The following is a 21,157-nucleotide window of genomic DNA, read 5'->3' on the forward strand; positions in this document are numbered from 1 at the left end:
TGTGTCCATTTTCCATGCAATTGCTTGGAAGCAGGTATTTTTGGTTGGTTGTGCTCTCACTTTCTTTGTCACAAATCATGGCAAACTCTTTTTATGTGCCTTCGTTTAATCTTCCTAACTCAATTTTTATTGTTTCGAAAAGGTAGGAACTTAGGTGCTCAATCAAATTTGAAAAAAAAAAAAAAAAAAAAAAAGTGATGAAAAAGGTAGGAATTTGGTTACGTAGTTCAGATGAGATGAAATGAGATTATATGTTTTGTTAAAAGTTGAATAAAATATTATTATAATTTTTGTTTTAGAATTTGAAAATACGAGAGAATCATCTCCAGCGACGACCAACGGCTCTTCACACAGCAATTACACAAAGACTAGTTCAAATATTGAAGACTTATCCACAACAACAACCAACGGCTCCTCACACAGCAATTACACGAAGACGAAGTCAAATATTTCACAGGATCTTTGATACGTTTATTTAGATATGAAATCGGTTTAAAATTCAAATATATTCCTATGTTTTTATCTTTCATAATTAAGTTGTAACAAATATATTTACATCATTATAAATGCACGCCTATACCTGCGTTTAAGATAAGGCAGCAACTTTTCAAATATTTTGAAAGTTTTTATATGGTATCAGAGTAGAAGTCTTGAGTTCGAATTCTAACTCTACATTCTATCTTATTTAATTAAATATTCTACTTATTGAGTCACCCATTAAGGGAGAGTCTGGTCCATACGTGAGTGGGAGTGTTAAGATATAAAATAAATAATAAAATTTACCATTAACTTAAACTTAAGTTTTTAGGACAAGTGGTGAATTCACAGAAAAAATAGAATTATTTATTATATTTTATATGGAAATTTAAAAATATTATATATAATAATGAGATAAGACGAGATATTTTGATTTTATGTAATCAAATCAGTCCTTAAAAGTTTGTGTAAGTACTACTTGATGATGTTCTCACATGATACCTTGTCCCAAATCAACATGTTATCTCCCATGGTCAATTTTCATCGATGCCGTAGAGATCATGCCTTATTGCTATGTCTGTTTATTTGAGCTTTATATCCAATTCTTGTTTCTGTTTTCTATGATTATTTTATGCCTACTTGGGACCCATTTCCAAACATTTTATGTGTTTAAAGTCTTGATTTGCTAAGGACCCAAAAAAAAAAAAAAAAAAGGAAAAAAGATGAGATAAGATAAAGATAAAGGAAAATAGGAGCACTACTTGAGGAGCAACGGCAACTTGTGATGTTGTGACGTTGTGAGATAGAGGATTCAGTCCTACCTATTATTTCTAACAGTTCCAAATCCTATTATTTCTCAACCCAAGATTGAAAATAAGGTCGTCTAGATGGTAGTAGTTTTGATGACTAGAGAGAATTGCTTAACACAAAAATATTTATCGAAAAATTTTATACACTATACTATCATTTCATTTTCATTCTACTAAATATGATGTGGCATATTTATCACCATTAAATAATTATTTATTATATATTTATTTATCATCTAACGGTAATAAATGTACCACATACCACTTAATATGATCAAAATAGAACGAGAGTGTGATGTATAGTATTACTTATATCCAATATATGTAGTGATCTATGATAATTTTTTTTCCCGTGTGCTTATTAAAGGAAACTAGCTTATGCTAATATAAGCATTGACTCTTCATCCAACATAGCATATATTATACTAAAAAGGGAAAATAATAAATGTATTTAAGAAAAATTTACAAAAAATTTATTTATCTACATGTCAATTAATAATATGTTGAAAATTATAAAATTTAAAATTTAAAATTTGAATTTAAAAAAAAAATTAATAAAATAAATTTTATAAGTAAAAATATAAATAAAATTGTAAGTACATGTAATATTTCTTTTATAAATAACCGACAGGTCTACTTTCTACAACCAAAAAATGCAAAAAATATAAAATAATAATAAAATTTTCGAAAATGATTGAAGGGGAGAGATCAGAGAACTATAGTCTACTGGGCTCGGTTAACTTCTAGCCTAAGCCCAAGAAAGCCCATATCTATAATAGGAAGCAATTAGCAAAATACAATAAGCCCATATCCATTACTGGCCCAAAATAACTTGGTGGGGTCAGTCCACGTGTATGAGCAGTCTACCATACAATGCATTGGGAAATGAAAACATGTAGTTACCAAGAAAAAACAAGGAAACGGATAATATCATATAATAAACATGTAGCTCTGTGGATGGGCCCACTCTGTTTTTCTCTTTCGCGGTTCAATCTTATCCTTACAAAGCATCACGTAGTCATCAAATTTTGTGCATTTATCGTCGGATACTGAAAAAGAAAAAATCTATTCATCATTTTAATTATTATTAATTTTTTATTATTTTATAATTTAATATTAAATAATAAATTTATAAATAAAATATAATTTTAATTATTTATTATCACAAAAATAATAGAAAGAAGATAAAAATTAAGATAATAAATAATATTATTCAGTTGAAAATAAAAACAAAACTCACCATAACCATCCTTGGCATGTAATATATATCACACCCAACGCAATCCCATGTACTCAAGTCTCGAATTCTTGATAGAAACAAGATCAAAGAAGACCCAAGAACATAGCACTCTGTCCTTGAATCGAGAAGAAGAAATGGTTGTTGAGTCGTTGGTTTCCTCTGCTTTCTGCCTCACTGGTTCTTCCCTTCCTCCAATCCTTTGCCCCCTTAAGCCCAATCAAAGGTACTCACATGGGCGTTTATTGCCATTAACGCCGAATCAGAAGCCATGTCGCTTTGCTAGTAAGCAAAACATTACCAACTTCAGGTATGCATGAATGTATACGTATGGATATGATGGGTGAATTATGTTTTCTTTTTCTTGACAAACAAACAGAGCATAAGCATTATATGAAGAGCATGCGGGTTTTTTATGCTTTGCTTATGATCGATGTTCATTCATTTCTCGCTTTTTGCTGATATGGAATATTTTCGTGGGGCTACTCAAAAAGTCCCAAGTGTGCTCTGAAAGGGAACTTGGAGGCCACCGGAGTTCCGACGTCGGTGCCGGTCCGTGTGGCTCACGAGCTACTGCAAGCTGGACACCGGTATTTAGACGTCAGGTAGTTTTTCCTTAAGTTCTCTGGAGGGCTTATACGTCTATATAATATGCTCTGTGTTTTGCATGTGCTTTCATAGTGTTCTTTCAAAAGCAAGCTTGTTCGTCTTGTCCTATATATCCGAGTCAATAGGACAAACAAGAAATGTATTTGCTACATTTGAATCACTGTGTATCGCATGATATTGTTTTATTGGGAATGTAGGACTCCTGAAGAGTTCAGTGCAGGACATGCACCTGGGGCCATTAACATCCCTACATGTACAGAGTTGGATCAGGTTCTTTTATCCTTCACTGACTTTTCATGCTAATTTATTCGTGGAGTTTTACATGGGGAAGTTAGTTTATGGTATTTAGTTTCCTTTCTTATACACCTATTTGCCTTTTTCTTCTTCCTGATAATGTTTCTTCTCTTGTAATTTTGATTGTATAACTAGGTATGGCAAAGAATCCCAATTTTCTTGCAGAAGTTTCATCACATTTTGGAAAATATGATGAGATTATTGTTGTAAGTCTCTGTTCCTAAAAACTTTATTTTTCTTCCCCTACAGGCCTGAAATCTGAAACGATCTCGGGTTTTAACATAGTAATTTGCATCTTTCAGGCTGGTTTAAGCGCTTAATACATTACACGTGTTCTGGATTTGCAGGGTTGCCAGATTGGGAAAAGGTCGCTTATGGCTGCCACTGATCTGTTAGCTGCTGTAAGCACATCAAGCTTTAACTTGGTTCTAAAGCATTTATTTATGGTTATTGGAGTTGGAAAACAAGAAGAATAAGGTTGAATATCAATGTCAAACGTATTAATATTCCAAAGGGGGCTCATTATTGTAGAAAACTTACAGCAAAAGTCATCTGGTGTAGGTAAAGTTTAATGCACCATTGAAATTTGAACAAAAAGGGGAAGAAAATATTGTGCTATTGATGCACATATAAACTCACTTTTTCTTTGAATATAAAAGTTGCAAATGGCTTTCTTATTATTTATTGGAGTTGCAACATTATTTTTTTGAAGTGTCAGTTGACATTACCACCTACCAATGGGGTGTACAGAGCTAGAAAAACAGCCTGTCATTTTGAAATCTTTTTTTTTTTTTTTTTGGAAGGAGGGCAGCACCTCCGAAACTTTATTGAAAACCCTCTCTTTTGGCAGAAGAATACTGGTAACATCTCAAACCAGCTTATTAAAACAAATCATTAAATTTAAACAACATCCAACATCTAATAAAAACCTTAACAAAAACCAACTAAACCCGAAACTGAGGTAGTCCTAATTTCTCAACCTCCAAAAAGCCTCTTGAGTAGCTTTGGAATATCTGCATAATTCTCCCAATGATCCGACAAGCCTTCTGCTCCTAATTTTGCAAGAAAATCTGCCGAAGGCATGTGACAGTTTGTTGAAAGTGGTTGTTCATTTTAGGTTGCTGATCAATTTCAAAATGATTTCCAAATTTATTAAATTGAGACTATTTGGACCTGAAAGTTGGGATGTCCCAACTGAGCAGTAGTTTGATGGAGAATCATTTTAAGTTTGATTACATTGAAAGCTAATTGGTTTCATAGACCATTTACCGAACATAAAGTTCTATGGCATTAATTTCTTTTATTGGTTCTTATGTAAATGAAGTGATTTTTGTGATTAAAATGTTCAAGAGTCCAGGGATTAGCTTTGATGCTAGAGACAGATGCACCATTTCTCCCAACATTTGAATGGATTTCATTCTGCAACTCTTTGTGCTCAAAGAATTGAGTAAGGCTGATAAGAACTTCTGTACTGCAGGGTTTTAGTGGCATTACAGACATAGCTGGAGGGTATGCTGCCTGGACACAGATCGGACTTCCAACAGAATCGTGATGTGTGCTTGTAGACAATACTGATGACATAAATCCAAGGAAGAGCAAAGGCGATACCAGTGAAGCAAAGGAGGTCCTGTTAAGAAAAAGTATACTGAGAATGTATGTATGTGTAAAATGAGCTAAGAATAAAAATGAAATTGTGATGCATGAGCTCAATTAAAAAGATGGTCAAGTTTCTTTCTTGTCAAATTTGTAAATAAAACCTCTCCTTGTAAAGATGATTAATAATATTTATACAACTCAGTTTACGCCCAGCCACTGCCATAGCGCCACTTTATATAACCTTCCTCTATTAATTTTTGAAGTGGACAACAACAGAAATCCATCTCTTAAAAGGAATGCATGTAAATTTTTGAAAACCAGTTTGGCAGCCCGAGTATGGTAGCTCCAGCAGCCAGCGAAGGATTATAAGAATTTCACCAGTATCCAAAAGGAAAAGGAAAATGCAAAGGTGGCAGTAAGGGATATAAACAGATGGTAAAACACTTGGAAGAAGTACAGTCAATGCCAACTGGGATGCAGCAATTGACACAAAAAAATAAGAAAATGGAAATTGGAGTCATCTTCAGACTCGGAAGGAGAGATTTTGGTATCCCATCTTCGATCTCCGATCTGTTGTCGGGAAAATCAAAGCCATTAACTGTGAAGAAGAAAGATGATCTTGGTATGAGCAAACTATAGGTGACTTCAGATGCCTTGGGAGGTTCTGTCTGTACAGTCAATTTTTTCGTATTTTTTATATACTTTATTAGTGTGATTGGTCAAAATAATTATCTTATATAAAAAAAATTGACACAGTCAATCACATTTATGAAGTGTATAAAAATACGAAAAAAATTACTGTACATAAATTTTTTATTTAAATAGACGATATACCATTCTCTATTTTCACGTGGTAGAAGATATTTTGTTAAAAAAACTGTATTTAATGTTCAGAAATTCGTATACCGAATTCTATCTTCGTATGGTTGAAGGTATTTTGTAAAAAAAATTGTAGAACATGGCAGAGCATCTCATCCCAAGAAAACCCTTAAATTTGCACTTATACTTCTGTTTGATGTTTTCTTTATTATTATTTAAGCTTTAAGCTTTAAAATATGCAGGCATATTATTACTTGCCCCGAGAGAACTTCATCCCCCACGTTCTCGGATATCTGGCAGATATTCATCAACGAAACTCTCTCTCTCAAACCAAACATGTAGCGCACTTTTCCTATGTACGCGACCACTTCCTATAAGGTTTTGAGCGAAAATGATATAAAATGGAGCAAGCTTTAGCAACTGAAGCAGAAACCAGAAACAATATTAATGGCGATATCGAAAAACTGGCTTAACATGGTCCGGAAGAAGTTTCGCAGATCATCTGACAGTACAGACACCATTCTTCCTAATAGTGTTGCAGCTTCATCAAGGTTTTCTTCACAGAAGGAAGATATGCCCAAAGAAGATATTGCAGAGGTCGACATACAAATCAATATTTTTCAGGGGCATCTCTTGTTCTTTCCATTAATATGCTTTGGGTTTTGATTATCATTTAAACTTGAACAGGTAAGGACATCTGGAGCAGGTGAAAGCATGGGCGCAACAGGCTTTAAAATGAAACGACAGAGAATGTTGCAAAATTTGATTAAGATAGTCCCTACAAGGTCTAGCAGAAAATCTCAGAGAGACGCTCTCTCTCCCGATGGCAACACTAGTCCACGGAATTCCACTGAAAAAGCAATTTCTAAAGAAGAAACCACCGGTGATATTGAAGGTGATCCCCATGAAGCAGCAGTACATAAAAGGGAAGAGTCAACAAAAGAAGATGTTGCAGCCCTCAGGATCCAAGCTGTTTTCAGGGGACATCGTGTACGTTTATCCAACCCAACTGCATTTTATTTTGCCATATTTTACCTACTGATTTGTTTGCCATACTTCAAATCTGTCTAGAAAGAAGGAAGAACACACTAAGGACAAAGATCTTATTAATGGATTAGGATTATTTATATAACCTGGTACTGTTGGATGATTCAAACTCGAACAGGTAAGACAGACATTTCGAGTAAGCGAGAGCAAGGGAGTCCTAAGAAGTTTTTGCAGCTTTCATAGAGAGATCATTTCTGCCAATAACAATACTTGTCCAAACAGTTATTGTACCAAAGAAGCAATCGTTAAAGAAGAACCAGACATCAATGTCAAAGGGCAAATTAATGGTGCAGTTTCATCAAAACCATTACAAAATGAAGATAAAACCCAAGAAAATGTTGCAGCCATAAAGATCCAAGCAATTTTTCGAGGCCATCGTGTACTTTCTCTTTCCTCCGAGCCATTGCATTTTTCTAAAGAAAAATACCATCATCATCCTTTCATTAAAAGTTAATTTATTAAAAATTAATATCATGCCAAGGATGATGATTAAAAGCAAGATGAATAACACTCTCTCCTAAGAAATAGATCATCTACAGAGTTACTTTGGAGTCTAACCAAAAAAAAAAAATCATCTTTGTCAGGCTAGACGAGCAAGCTCCAGAAGGAAGGAAAACGCACGCAGAACAATGCGAATGTCCCAAAATTTATTCAACAGAGTCCGAAGAAAGTTTGGCAGAACATCACATAGGGATATCATTTTATCCCAGACCAACACGTGTGCTAGAAGTTCCACCGACGAAGCAATTACAACAGATCAAGAAACAGCAATCTTCGAAAACGCCATTGGTGTAGCCTCATCGATACCGTCAATATCCAGAAAGAAAGATCTAACCAAAGATGATATTGCAGCCATCAGGATCCAAGCATTTTTCAGGCGACATCTTGTACTGCCAATATATTTAACCTATTCCATTTACAAGCTGAAATATTGGATCTAGTTAATTAAGGTGGTGACCTTTTTTTTATTTTCAAAATTGGACAGGCGAGAAGGGCATTCCTAGCACTTAGGAGCCTGGTGAAGCTGCAAGCAGTGGTTCGCGGGGTGTGCGTCCGGCGGCAGGCACGTGTAGCCCTCCATTGCATGCATGCACTTGCCCGATTGCAGGTCAGAGTGCGTGCAAGGCAGCTCCTCAACGGTGATCAGGAGCTACCGTGATTGCTAATTAGTTTTAGTACCTTAGGCTATTTTGTCACATGCTATTTTTATTTATTTTTCACAGAAAAATAACTCAATAATTAATATTTTCTACTTGGATGTTTATGTATTCATTGCCAGCTTGCAGTAGAATACCAGAGGGTTTTTTTTAAAAGAATATGATATCTCAATTTTATTGATAGCCTTTATTTGTGGAGGAAGAAAATCGTGGTTATAACAAAACACTCGGGAGATACATTATAATCAAAAATCAAACCTAAACATCAAAATTACTAAGACATCCTGATTACATAACAAAGGTTCAATAAAAAACAGAATCATCCAAAATCTACTTTGGACGCCAACCTTAGACAAAACAATACAAATCTGCAAACAAAAACACATGCAAGTAAGGATTAGAAGAGCAAATATAGGAGAAAAAAATACGTACCGAGAAAACTCATTATGAGACCCACAAATAAGGAAGACCAAATATGTCCAAGTGAAGAAGGCCTCTGAGACTACTAGGCAGCGAATGATCACCAGACCAGTCCAAATTTGAGCCACCAACTCCCCACTTGGCAAGAAGGTCAACCACAACATTACATTCCTGAAAAACATGTCTTATTCTATACTCCATGCAATTCAAATATACATGTAATTCATCCCAGAAATCCTCTAGATACCAGATAATACAATCACCCTTGATGAGCCAGTTAACCAGGATCTGAGAATCAGTCTCAATCTCAACCCGAGAAAAACCCCAATGGTAGCATATACAAACACCTTCCAACAAACTTCTCATTTCAGCAAAATTATTAGAACCCGGGCCCAATGCCACAAAATAAGACACAAGTAACCTGCCACAATCATCACAAATGACATCCACAGGTCCCTCCTGATGGTCCCGAATTACCAAAACTACTACCATCCGTATTAAGTTTCACCTAATCCTAAGGTGGCCAAATCCACCTCACCACATGAACCTTCTTAGACCTAGGTTCTAGAATCGGGATTTCCAATCTTTGAAAAATAGCAACATCCTTAGAAGAAATGGTCGAAACTTTTATGATCAAATCCATAATACGACGAAGCAATAATTTAATAACATGTCAAACTGACTCTACTGTGTCCTTCTTATCTTCGTGCCGAGCCTTACAACGCCTGTCCCAAAGCTTCCATGAGACAATAGATAGGAGAAGGCAAAAAATAATCTGCACCTTAGTAAAACCCGTCTGACGGAACCAAAAATTAATTTGTTCCTGCCAAGAATGAAAAATGCCCATATGCACTCCTAGCTGGGTCGTAGCCAACCTCCAAATGCGTATGGCAAAATCTCTAGTACAAAGCATATGGTTCAAGTCATATGTATCTCTCCTATTACAACAATCACATTTAAAGACCATAGGGATGTCAATCCTTTTAAATCCATTCGTCAACACTCAAACAGTTATTAACAGTGTTCCACATCATAATAAAATTTTTTTAAGAAGGTTAGAATATCAAATCCACTGAGCCCACAGTAATAGAGAAGCCCTAACTCTAATACAATACCGAGCACTTTTGGTATTAAAATTTTCATCATTATCTTTCACCCAAATTAAAACATCTTGCCTTCTCTTTTCTTCTAGCAAAAAATTAGTATATATAAGAAGTTTTCTGATAACCCATAAGCATTTCCAATAACGAAATATTCCACCCATTTTCATAGAACACTGGAGGTTAAAAAATACAAAAAATTAGAAATTTCTAAGACAAAGTGTAATTAAATATCTATTAAAATAACTGCACGTTAATAATTTGCCAGCCACGTTAATAACTGCACGTTCAATGGTGTCCCTTCCATGACTGCTGAAAAAAGGTGTAATAATTTGCTAGCCACGTTTGACCAATGCCACGTCATTTAAAAAATGTATAATTTTTAAATTAGGGTGAAGTGAAATGAAAATTGAAATACGAGATTTTGGATATAAAAAACGTATATTTTTTAATTAAAAATATTAGTGATGATACAAGTTTTATTACAAAAATAAACTTAAAATTTGATTTTTTTTTAATAATAACGGTTTTGACAAAAAAAAACTTATGTGGTTTAATATAATATTTAGATTATAAATCTACTTTTATTATAAAATAAATCTATTATATCATATTAAATCATGTCAGCTTGTAAATTTATTTTAACGAAATCTTTTAATGATTGTAACACTTGTCATTTGTCAAATCTTCTCCTACCGTATTTTTACTAGGATCATCAAGTTACCCCCAAAAATCTTCAAAAATTATTAAAAAGTTTATTTGAAGGTATATGTATAGAGAAAATCTTATGAAAACTAATTTACTTCTTTAATTCCGCCCCAGATTTTGACCCTTCAATCTCCATCATTCTTGTACTCTCCTTCTATTGATGGGGAAAAAAAAAAAAAACGAAAGAGGAAAAACTAATGATAATGTGATACAATCATGTCATAATTAAATTAGATTGTCAAATAGAAGTCACATATGGCTCAGGTCCAAATAAATTTTTTTCCCAGTTTTCTGTTTACTACTTGAGTTTTATTAACTGAAAAATTAGTTAAAAATGCAGGACATTTGATGTAAGATGCAATACAAATGCAGGACATATCGATCTTGCTTTTTACAATATTGTATGTACTCTTGATCTTCATGAGGAATTAGTTATCAAGATAGCAAAGTGGACCCCAACATCCACGAAAAATTCATGTTTTGGCTTCACAAAAAAGACATGCACGGCATCTTCGGTCGGTCAAAGAAGAGGGGAGAAGTCCGAGGGGTTGGCATGCATGCTAGCTATATGTATATATTAATACCCAAGCCCCTTAACCACTCTGCTAAATAAAAAAATCACCATATCAAGTACTACTACTCGATGTCCAAAATCCCATCAATAGGAAAGAATCCTAAAATGCAGAGATAATCTGCTGCAATATCCTTCCTTTGATATTGGGAAGCTGCCATCTTTCTAATATCTCTATCTTGGTTTTTTTTTCGTCATAAAGTTTCTTTTGTTTGTGTAACTACATATGGTTTGAATATTGTTCAAACATCCTGCAATGCAAGAGCATTCACCTAAATTTTTCCTAGAAAGTAATGGTTAGTCATTTGAAAAAAAGAAGAGTTCAATTGAGAACTCAAAGAATCATTAGTAGATGAGGAAAGAGCTATATATGAACAAGAGACATGCATATCAGCATATCCATGAGCGCTTATAATGTTGCCTTTTGCAGATCAGTACGTAGCATTTTAGCATTTTGGGTTTGCATGTCTTTTTATAGGCCAGCTTGTTCATTGCTCTTTCATCAATTTAGGGAGGGAATGTTTGGAAAGGAATGCATAATGTACTTGTGCATTTGTTTCCGAATATTCACTATCTGAATTCTCAATTGAACCCTCCTTTCTTGAATGGCTAGCAGCCATGACTTTGTGAAAAAATTGTTGGTTTGCTCTTTTAGTTCATGCTATATATATATATATATATATATATATATTCTTAATTAGACACGTACATGATATATCAAGCTGGCCATGCATGCACACAGATATCATGTATAAAACAAAGTATATATCATGCATGATATATCAACTAATTTCTAAAAAACAACTTTAGAATGGTTCTCGGGGTGTGCGTCCGGATGCAGGCACGTGTAGACCCTCCATTGCATGCGGCATGCACTTGCCCGATTGCAGGTCAAATACCGTGCAAGGCAGCTCCTCAACGTTGCTATTCGCGATTACTAATTAGTTCTACCTTGGGCCATTACGTCAAACGCTATTTTAATTTATTTTTCACAGAAAAATAACTCAATAATAATTAACATTTTCTACTTGGATATTTATGATCTATTCATTGCCTTGTGAATACTGGAGGCTAAACAATGCAAACAATTGGAAATTTCAGGGACAAAAGTGCAATTTTCCAATACATTTGGATATTTATGTTCGTCAGCAAGAAAAACTTTTTAAGTATAGATGTATTTATGCTTCTAAATTTACAAGGAAAAGGAAATACAAGATAACTAGGGTTAGTTCCTTCCTGGGGAAAAATACTGTACAAAGGCAAATTCATGCATAAGCAAATGCAAACAATTGGATATTTCAGGGACAAAAGTGCAATTTTCCAATACATTTGGATATTTATGTTCGTCAGCAAGAAAAACTTTTTAAGTATAGATGTATTTATGCTTCTAAATTTACAAGGAAAAGGAAATACAAGATAACTAGGGTTAGTTCCTTCCTGGGGAAAAATACTGTACAAAGGCAAATTCATGCATAAGCAAATGGAAAATGGCCTGCCTACACAATCCGATAATGCAGTAGATGCAGAGCATTAAAAATACTTTCAATGGTGCCCCTTCCTGAGTGCTGAAAAGAAGCCTCCAGGTGCTTTAATATCCCTGCTGCTACTGTATACTCCCTCCTTCCGAACCTGCTTTTAAGACCCCATTGGTGAGAAACTGATTACCTTTTAAAACTTTATTACACTATATTTTACCTCATCAGATATTTGCTGAAGGATTTCTAGAATTTCAAAGAAATCAGGTCTTTGAGCTGCATCTTGCTGCCAGCACCTCTCACACAGTTCAGCAAGTCTTGGGCGAGTGTTTTTTGGGATTGAAGGCCGTAAACCCTGAAAGCCATGTTAATTAAAGAGACCTATTAAATAAATAACAAAAATTTCTTTACGGTAGACCTTATGTGAAATGTAAAGAGTGAATACCTTTTGCACCACACCAACGGCTGCTTGCAATGGGGTTAATTGGGAATAGGGGAGCTGGTAATAGAACATACAGACCGTTTACATTGGATTACATATACCATCATTAACTAATGTAAAAGAACTGATAAAGGAAGTTACAAAAAGAAAAAAAATCCTTTGTTTGATGAAAAGACTATAAGACCATAAGACTTACTTCTCCAGTTAGAAGCTCCCAAAGTACAATTCCAAAGCTGAAGACGTCTGCTTTGTGATCGTATGCTCTATGTTCAATGACCTTCACTCACTCATAAAGATCACTGTAAGAAAATGCTAGGAGATGCAGGAAGCATAAACACTTCCTCTGTAAAGTGTAAGCTACTAACAAAACTACATTATCAAAACAAAGATTGAACCTCATTATGGGGTTATGCAACGATAAATGGCTGGGAACATATTCTAGCACATGGAAACTGTTGGTGACAATATAAATCCATGAGCAAGAGAAGTATCCGAAAAGAAAGGATGCCAGAGATAAAAATCTTGCATCATGCAGTAATGTAAAAAATACAAACAAAAAAATAAGGTAATGCTCGGAACGATACATACCTCAGGAGACATCCAACGATACGTTCCAGTTTCTGCTGTCATCACTCCAGATTGAGCCTTCACTCTGGCAACCCCAAAATCGGCAACCTTAACGACCTGTTCAGAAGTGTCTAGGATTTTAGAACAATTAAAACAAGCATCCTGCTACACATTTTCCTTTAACCTTTATTTTTTTTCACTCCACCGTTTGAAAGAAAATCATGGGAGTAAAAATGGCATTCAAATGAATGAGAAAGTATCATGAGAAAGTATCACAACTCACAAGGGATTAAAGAACGGAAACAATTGAGTATAATAACCACATAAGGTGAGAGAAATAGATAAATGAGCTTGATAGATATTAAAAAAAAGTGCGGTCTGACAGAATGGGTCAACCTCTTGCAGATTCATGAAATACTCTTACTTCATTTTCATCCATCAGAAGATTGGCAGTCTTGAGGTCCCGGTGGATTATATTATTTTGGTGTAAATAATTCATTCCCTTGGAAATATCAATTGCTACTTTGAGTAGAGATGGAAGCTTAAATACACCCTTCTGTTTATGCAGAAAGTCATAGACACTTCCTCGTGACATAAATTCTGATAAAGCACAAACATAAGCATTCAAAACTGATATCAGTAAGTTGCATGAAACATCCTACAAATATAACAATAAAAAAAATTGATAAATCTTTTTTTGATAAGTAAAAAAATTAATAAATCTTACAAAAAGAAAAGGTAATTGCTGTATTCAGTTTCAAAAAGAGAGGGAGAAGCAAATAATAGCATCAACTGTGAGATCTAGAGGTAACAAATAAGAATCTTGAGTACACAGTATCATTGTCATTAAAGATTCTTATGTATTTACCAGTCACAATGCATAGGTTTGGAGGTTGCGTACATGCGCCTATGAATTGCACAACATTCTTGTGACGGACTTTCCTGCATGCTAAGATAAGTCATTACAAGAAAAGGAGGAACCATCAAGAGAAAGACAAATGCAGAGACCAGAAGACTCCCTCAAAAACAGAGAGGCATGCCAAATACAACTGAAATGGAACCATGCAGATATAAAGTAGTATCATTCAAAGGCAAGGTGCCAATGGGGCGTTATATATAACACATTTGCCTCATGTTGAAATGACATTCTAGTTATATATATATAGAGAGAGAGAGACAGAGAGAGAGAGAGAGAGAGGGCAGGGCGAGTGAGAAATCTTAAAGGGGGCATTGATGGCATCCTAAAGCTTAAAGAACAATGTTTGGAAAGGACATGTGGTTCCACAAAAATCATAGGCAGGTATTGAAACCAACCTCATTATATATACTTCCTGGGAAAACTCTCGAAGCATCTCCCGGTTGACACGCTCAGTTTTGAGAACTTTGATAGCCACTTCCTGACTAAAATATGTGCCTTTATACCTGAAGAAATTTTTTAAGAGTGGAAAAAAGATCAGCTGAAAACGAAAGCATAATCAGACACAGGTCTCCAAAAGACAAACTTACAGATCACCAAATGACCCAGATCCAACTTTGTTTCCAGTTTTCAGCTGTCTGGCATCGATCTCCCAGACATCAGTTCCATCACTCGGTATTTCTATGCAATTAGAAGAGGTTTCAATCCTCGTCTGGTTCTCAGTTGAAACCGAATGCTCTTTGGACCAATATTGCTCCTGCAGAGTATTTAATAAATATCATATATGAGTAGTAGGATTCTGGTATTGCCTGCAAAGGGTTATTACAAGAACTTAATTCTGAAGACTCATTCAACACATTGACTAATATCTACTTTGATAAGGAAAAGAAAAGATAAAATTATGAGGAATAGGTAGTTGGGGAAATATTACCTTAGACATCAAAATTTCTTTTTCCAATGCATCTTTAAGCTCCTCAGTTTTCTATATGTAACACATGCAAATATATCAAACCATAGTGATGTTAATGAGACAAAATTTTAGACATTCGCGCCATTGTCTTTCTAAATACAAAAGGTATGCAGGCACTCAAAACCGAGATCCTTTAGAAATACATGAAAAAATTAAGATGCTCGAAAGAAGAAACATCCTCAATATGAATTACATTACAATAATACAAAAAGGACAAACCAAAAATAACAAATGTAATACGAAGAACATTTAAACAATCAAGCAAAAGAGAAAATAGATTTTGATTTTGATTTTCGTTTTGATGCCCAATGAAATTATATTATCTAAAACAAAATTCCCATAAAAAATAAAAGAAAGAAATGAAAGACATCTAGAGAGAGAATCCTTCCAGGTCTGCAGAACAGAAGCTGCCTTTTAGTGCAATTCTGATCTTATACTCCACTTCTATGAATAACATTCATATCATGTTCCCCAAAAGTAACTGTGTTAAAATTCTATCACTTAATTTTTCGAACCAAAGCTGAAATTTAAAAGAGTAATACTCCTATCCCACATCCCACATAAAATGTGGCACTTTTCATCACACTTGGATCATCCCTTTTCTTTTAAAGAAAAATTTAAAGGATGATGAGCAATCCCACCTCATCACAGTGGAATAAAACTAGGATGAGAATGTTGTTTGTAGAATTTTCTAATTTAAAAAGATTAATAGAAAAGCTAAATGAGCGATCTGCAAGGCTCGGAAAATAAAACTCTGAAAGGGGAGTCTTAAAATTCATGTAGACTTGTCAATAAATAAAGTACAGATATATTAAAAGAAAGTGATTTTTTTTTTTTTAATTTGAGAAATGCCAAGAAACACAATTAAGTTATTTTTTTGAGGTAAACAACAATTTTATTAGCAAGGCAAGGCATGGCCTCCGTGCACAAGTTGTATACAAGAGACACTAACACAATTAAATATCTACAAATATAAACAAGGGAAAAAATGTATCTTCAAATGCAAAAGGGAAAAAAGTATGCTGGGTAAGGATTCAATGCTGGGTAAGGATTTACATGCAACCCATGTAAATCTTAAATGAAAAATAAAGTTCAGCGATGGGTAATTATATATTACTCAACAAAACAGAGGAGCATACTATGCAGGAATGATATTCCCAAAAGAAAAGTACAAGATCATACCTCAAAAGGCCAACCATCAACGACAAAGACATCCAGAGAGAACCCATCCAAGGTCGAAAATGCATGAGCTTCTCGAATGTTCAGTCCAATCTCAGAGAGTAACAAAGTCAACTGGCAAATAGATCGGCATTACTGTTAATTAGTAGAAAGAGAGGGGAAGAGAATATCATACAACCATTTTATCCAGCAATAACATCAAACCACACGATCGTATATTCTATGCATGTGGATTGGTACCTGATTTAGGAGTTTGGGCTTGTCAACTGTTGAAAACGTAATCTCGTGCATACGCCTACAAGATTAGTAATTGTTGGATAAAACTGTGCAGCTGAGGAAAATAGAATAAAACTGTGTAGAAATGAACAGAAAGACATTAATCAACACCAATCAATTATTAAAATGATTGTATTCATGGTGTATAACATCAAACTGCTCACTTCCTATTATACTCACCCGAGACAAGGGAAGAAAACTTGTATAGCCAATTTTGACAGGCGACCACAAAATACTACAAACTGAAAATTGGCCATGACAGAGAACCTCACCGCCAAAAGGATCTCCTCCATCCATAACATAGTAAAAAGAGAACCCCCCCCCCCCCCCCCCCCCCCCCCCAAAAAAAAAAAAAAAAAGCTATAAATTGCTGTATTTTAACTCACTCTCATTCACACATGCATTAGAAGATGTTATGTCTAAAATTCAAGAAAACTTTCAAGCTTGATTAAATAAATCTCAAAATGTTAGTTTGTTTATATAGAAATATATCTAGTTTAACTCACAAAAATATTTAACAGCATGAGAGAGAGAGGGGGGGGGGGGGGGGGGGAACTTTGCACCATCTCAACTGTATAAATAACTACTCCAAATGGAGTTGAAATCTTCAATTTCTTACATAGGAAAGGATGGCGTGACACTCATGGCACTGTCTCCATCTTCAACATGACCTCTACTGGCTTGAAGGGAAAGTGATTCAAGATTCGGAGATGAACCAAAGGTAGGTGGTGGATGGATCCTGGGAAAATAGGGGGGAATGGCAACATAACTTGATGAATATCTCAAATAGATTACAAATACATATAGAAGAACCCAAAAATAACTATTTACATGTTACTGAGCATTGAATAATAATGTAGAGTACAACTATACAGGTAAACATGTAATGATCCATACCCCTGTCTGCTAAAGTTATTATAAGAACTCTGTGCATCTTCTTTCATTGAAGAATCTGAATGCACGGAATCAATGGAATTTCCACTTGCAATGGGATAAACCTGCATTGAAGTACATATTCATAGAGAATAATTAGGTATGCATTTTTGTTCCAAACTAATTGGACTGGTTAAAAGGAAGTGTTAACTTCCAAGAAGTTTTCTTTTCTTTTTTTATCCTCTCTATGTTGTTCTCATAATGCCTCAAAGATCTCATAAGATTATTTGGGTATGAGTCCCATTGCGATCGCCATTTATTACTTCTTTAATATTTATTAAAAAAAAATAGATCTCAGAAGATTATGGGCCAAGTTTAAGCCAACATCAAGACTCGTAATAGAATGAGCTTCAAGTGGAATACCTAAAGGAAATAATTTCTACTAGGAAAAAAAAAATAAAAAGATGTAGAATCAGATAAGTTAAGATCATTTTTTGCATGCTCAGAACTTTTTTTCTTTTTTTTTTTTTTTTTTGAAAAGTTTCACGATAAAAACTAACATAGTAGGATTTATCTCCCAGACATGTAACGTCATTTTAGACTTGGGAAAAAAGATCTAATTGATTGCGGGGGAAGTGGAAATAGATTTTCCTTCTCTTCATTCCAAAATTGAGGTACGAGAAAATAAATTGTAACGGGCACAATTTATGGTCGATTCTAGACCAACTTTTTTCTTTGTTTTTTTTATTTTTTGATAAGTAAGAGATAGATATTATTGATATGAATGAAGTGGGCGTAGCCGTTGTACAGTATACAGAAAGACCCCAACTTCTTAAAAGAAAGACAGCAGCATAGTTAAAAAAGTCTAGATAAATGAAAATACATACCTGCACCAGACGAACGTCAAATGCTGGTCGATTAGCAGGATCTTCTGCCAATTGCAGTAGTCTTTTATGAGTCAGCACATCCTCTGCCCTCTCCGCATTCACATCCAATGCATAACTATGACGTCAACAATTAGGTAGCTCAAAAAAGTTAGCTCTAAAAACACATTGTGATTGAGTAACAAAGTTTCGTACCTCGAAAATGATGGTTTCAGAAACTAATAGCCCTAATGCTCTCTTTGGTATCATAAAAGAGTTGAGAACGAAAGAATATCAAGAACTAAAATGAAATATCAAATAAGTAACGTTGAAACGCATCCAAAAAGGAGTGTTTGGTTGCCTGATTCTCTACTCTTTTACTAACCGATAATACGCTCACAACAAATTTCACAAAAAGAAAATATACATGGGCAAACAAAGAATACCTGAGACTTATTCAAGAGAAAAAAATTAACTAGGAAACTCATTTCAGAAGTACGATCCTAATTATATTTTCTTTACCATTATTCTTGTAAAAAAGAATATTATATTTACCCTTTCATATTGTTTCTCAGCAACACGCGAGCAATATAAACAAATAAATGAAATTAAACAAACACAAACTCATTCCAAGTAAAGTAAAAAAGCTAGGGCAATGGAGACATATACCGAGCAGGGAGACGATTGAAATGGAGCCAGAGCTGATCTTCGAAGCCGACAAGGTTGGCCTCCTGACAATTCAAGTCCTGGATTCTACGAAGCACATCTTTGTACACCTCCATTTTATGCCTTTGCTGGGGAGGAGGGTGCGACTGCGCGGGTCGACTACCGCAGCTCTCGCTGTCTTCCTCGATCGCCATTACAAGAAGAAAAACCACCAAAATCAAAGGACGCCAAAGAAAGCGAGTGATGTAGATTTACACGGAGAGTGAGAGACGAAGATGAATAAATAGTGAAGAAGAAGAATCAAGGAGGATCGAGCATGGAAGATTTATGGAATTTTCAGAGCGAGAGAGAGAGAGAGAGAGGAAAGAAGTTTTGAGAGATTCTTTTCTAGTTTGTTTGGCTTCAGTATAGACTCTCTTTCTCTCTCCTTTAAGAGCTGTCCACCTCAGCACCTGGGCCATGAAGTCAAGAAGATGCTGACTCAGCTACGATTATCTAATAAAATTTTACTACACAACTTCTATCACACTTTACACTTCACATTTTTTTAAATTTTTATATTTTTTAATATTTTTTTAAAATTTTTTTTTGAGTTTATTCTTTTTAAATTATTTTAAATTCTCTATTCATTATCCATATAATAAATATTTAATAAAAGAAAAAAAATAATAAAAATTAAAAAAAATATAAAATGTGGAGTGCGAGGAGGTTGTGAAAATTTTATCTAATAACATCAGATAAAACACAGAAGGCTAATAATTTACAAATAGCGGGTCTTTTCCATTAGGAAATTCCAGCAAACAGATGGGAATTTTGATAAGTGAGATCTTTTCAAACTCTAAGTTGAAATGAGCCTATTGAGCAATAGAATGCGAGCATCGATTCTATTATCGATATATCTTTTCAACTTGCCATGCTTAAGGTCTTTGAACAGGAATTGAGTGTCTCGAGCTATCCTTTCAATCTTCCAGTTAATGGCGTTATGAAAATTATTGATGGAGTTGATTGTATTTAGAGAGTCTCCTTCAAGAACAACTTTATTAATCTTCCTTTTATGTGCTTTTTGGACCCCTAGGAAGGCAACCATTGCTTCTTCGATGTTTGGATCAGCACTCCAATTGTAGTGTGCTATAATTATATTTTGATTGCCAATCAAGTTTTATTATGTCAACTATTTGAAAGTCGTGTTTTTCGCATTGATTTGTTAATATAATTTTCTTACCATTCTCGTTTGGTTTTTAAATATGTGTGTACATATATATATATATATGTATGTATGTATATAACTGTATAGGGAGCTATAAATATTGAGTGGTTTTGATAATTTCTTTTGGAAAAAATGTAATAATACAGACTAAGATCAAGTCTTTTAAAAGTTCCCTGCCATGCGAGCTTTGAAGCAGTCATTCTGCTGTGCTGCTTCATTTGATTAAGGTGTAGTTTGAACAGATGAGATGAATTAAGATAGTTTTAAATGAAAATTAAAAATTAAATAAAATATTATTAGAATATTATTTTTTAATATTATTATTATTATTTTGAGATTTAAAAAAATTAAATTATTTATTATATTTTATGTAAGAATTTGATAAAATTATAATGACAAAATGAGATGAGATAAAATACTTTTGCTATCCAAACAAATCTTTTGTTAGATCACAATGAGTTATAATATTATTATAATGCGATCTTATCCATAATTATATATCCACTGTTTTATAGTGACGAACAGGAAGTGATCTAAAAGCCTCTTTCTTGGATGGTGGCGTGTTCATGTTGTGGTGTGTATATATATATATATATAAATACAAGTTTGTAAGTCAAAACTCGAATTAACAAACATGCTTTGTAGTACTTTATATAAAAGCATTGTGACGAACAGGAAGTGAGAAATCCATGGGGTTTCCAGGTTATTGCATGGCAATGGGATGATACCCATTCTGATAATTGCTTTGGTTTATATTATTATTCAGATATTATAGTCTTTCTCAGTTTATAGGTAATATATAAATATAATCGTGACAAATAAATAAAACTTCAGTTGTTACGTCGAACCTTGTCGACACAATAAGTTCAGAAAAGAATG

The 21,157-nt window shown here is 34.3% G+C and overlaps 2 protein-coding genes across 6 annotated transcripts; one reads left to right on the plus strand and one right to left on the minus strand.

Moving 5' to 3' along the window:
• Positions 1 to 2,515: 2,515 nt before the first annotated feature.
• On the plus strand, positions 2,516 to 5,234 carry LOC121261447 (thiosulfate sulfurtransferase 16, chloroplastic-like). Its single transcript, XM_041163810.1, is given in 7 exon segments — positions 2,516 to 2,833; positions 3,018 to 3,128; positions 3,330 to 3,373; positions 3,376 to 3,402; positions 3,562 to 3,632; positions 3,774 to 3,827; positions 4,904 to 5,234. Coding segments are annotated over 7 exon segments (642 nt in total). The 5' UTR covers positions 2,516 to 2,573; the 3' UTR covers positions 4,979 to 5,234.
• Positions 5,235 to 12,153: 6,919 nt separating this feature from the next.
• LOC121261444 (serine/threonine-protein kinase STY17-like) lies at positions 12,154 to 19,487 on the minus strand. Of its 5 annotated transcripts, none has more exons than XM_041163807.1 (16): positions 19,075 to 19,486; positions 18,430 to 18,544; positions 17,567 to 17,667; positions 17,289 to 17,408; positions 16,634 to 16,688; positions 16,397 to 16,507; positions 15,176 to 15,226; positions 14,835 to 15,001; positions 14,643 to 14,750; positions 14,197 to 14,270; positions 13,753 to 13,928; positions 13,350 to 13,445; positions 12,958 to 13,038; positions 12,765 to 12,818; positions 12,540 to 12,674; positions 12,154 to 12,473 (listed from the first exon to the last, which is right to left on the minus strand). In XM_041163807.1, exons 1-16 carry the CDS (start codon positions 19,263 to 19,265, stop codon positions 12,387 to 12,389), a joined length of 1,722 nt encoding a protein of 573 aa, XP_041019741.1. In that variant the 5' UTR covers positions 19,266 to 19,486; the 3' UTR covers positions 12,154 to 12,386. The 5 variants fall into 5 exon arrangements, 2 of the variants coding, with proteins under 2 accessions (XP_041019741.1, XP_041019742.1); XM_041163808.1 differs by lacking the exon at positions 19,075 to 19,486 and adding an exon at positions 18,622 to 18,643; XR_005939901.1 differs by lacking the exon at positions 12,154 to 12,473 and having other exon boundaries at positions 12,660 to 12,674; positions 12,958 to 13,213; positions 19,075 to 19,487.
• Between the last annotated feature and the right edge of the window lie 1,670 nt (positions 19,488 to 21,157).

Source organism: Juglans microcarpa x Juglans regia, chromosome 4D (assembly GCF_004785595.1).
Source record: "Juglans microcarpa x Juglans regia isolate MS1-56 chromosome 4D, Jm3101_v1.0, whole genome shotgun sequence".
Lineage (NCBI taxonomy): Eukaryota > Viridiplantae > Streptophyta > Magnoliopsida > Fagales > Juglandaceae > Juglans > Juglans microcarpa x Juglans regia.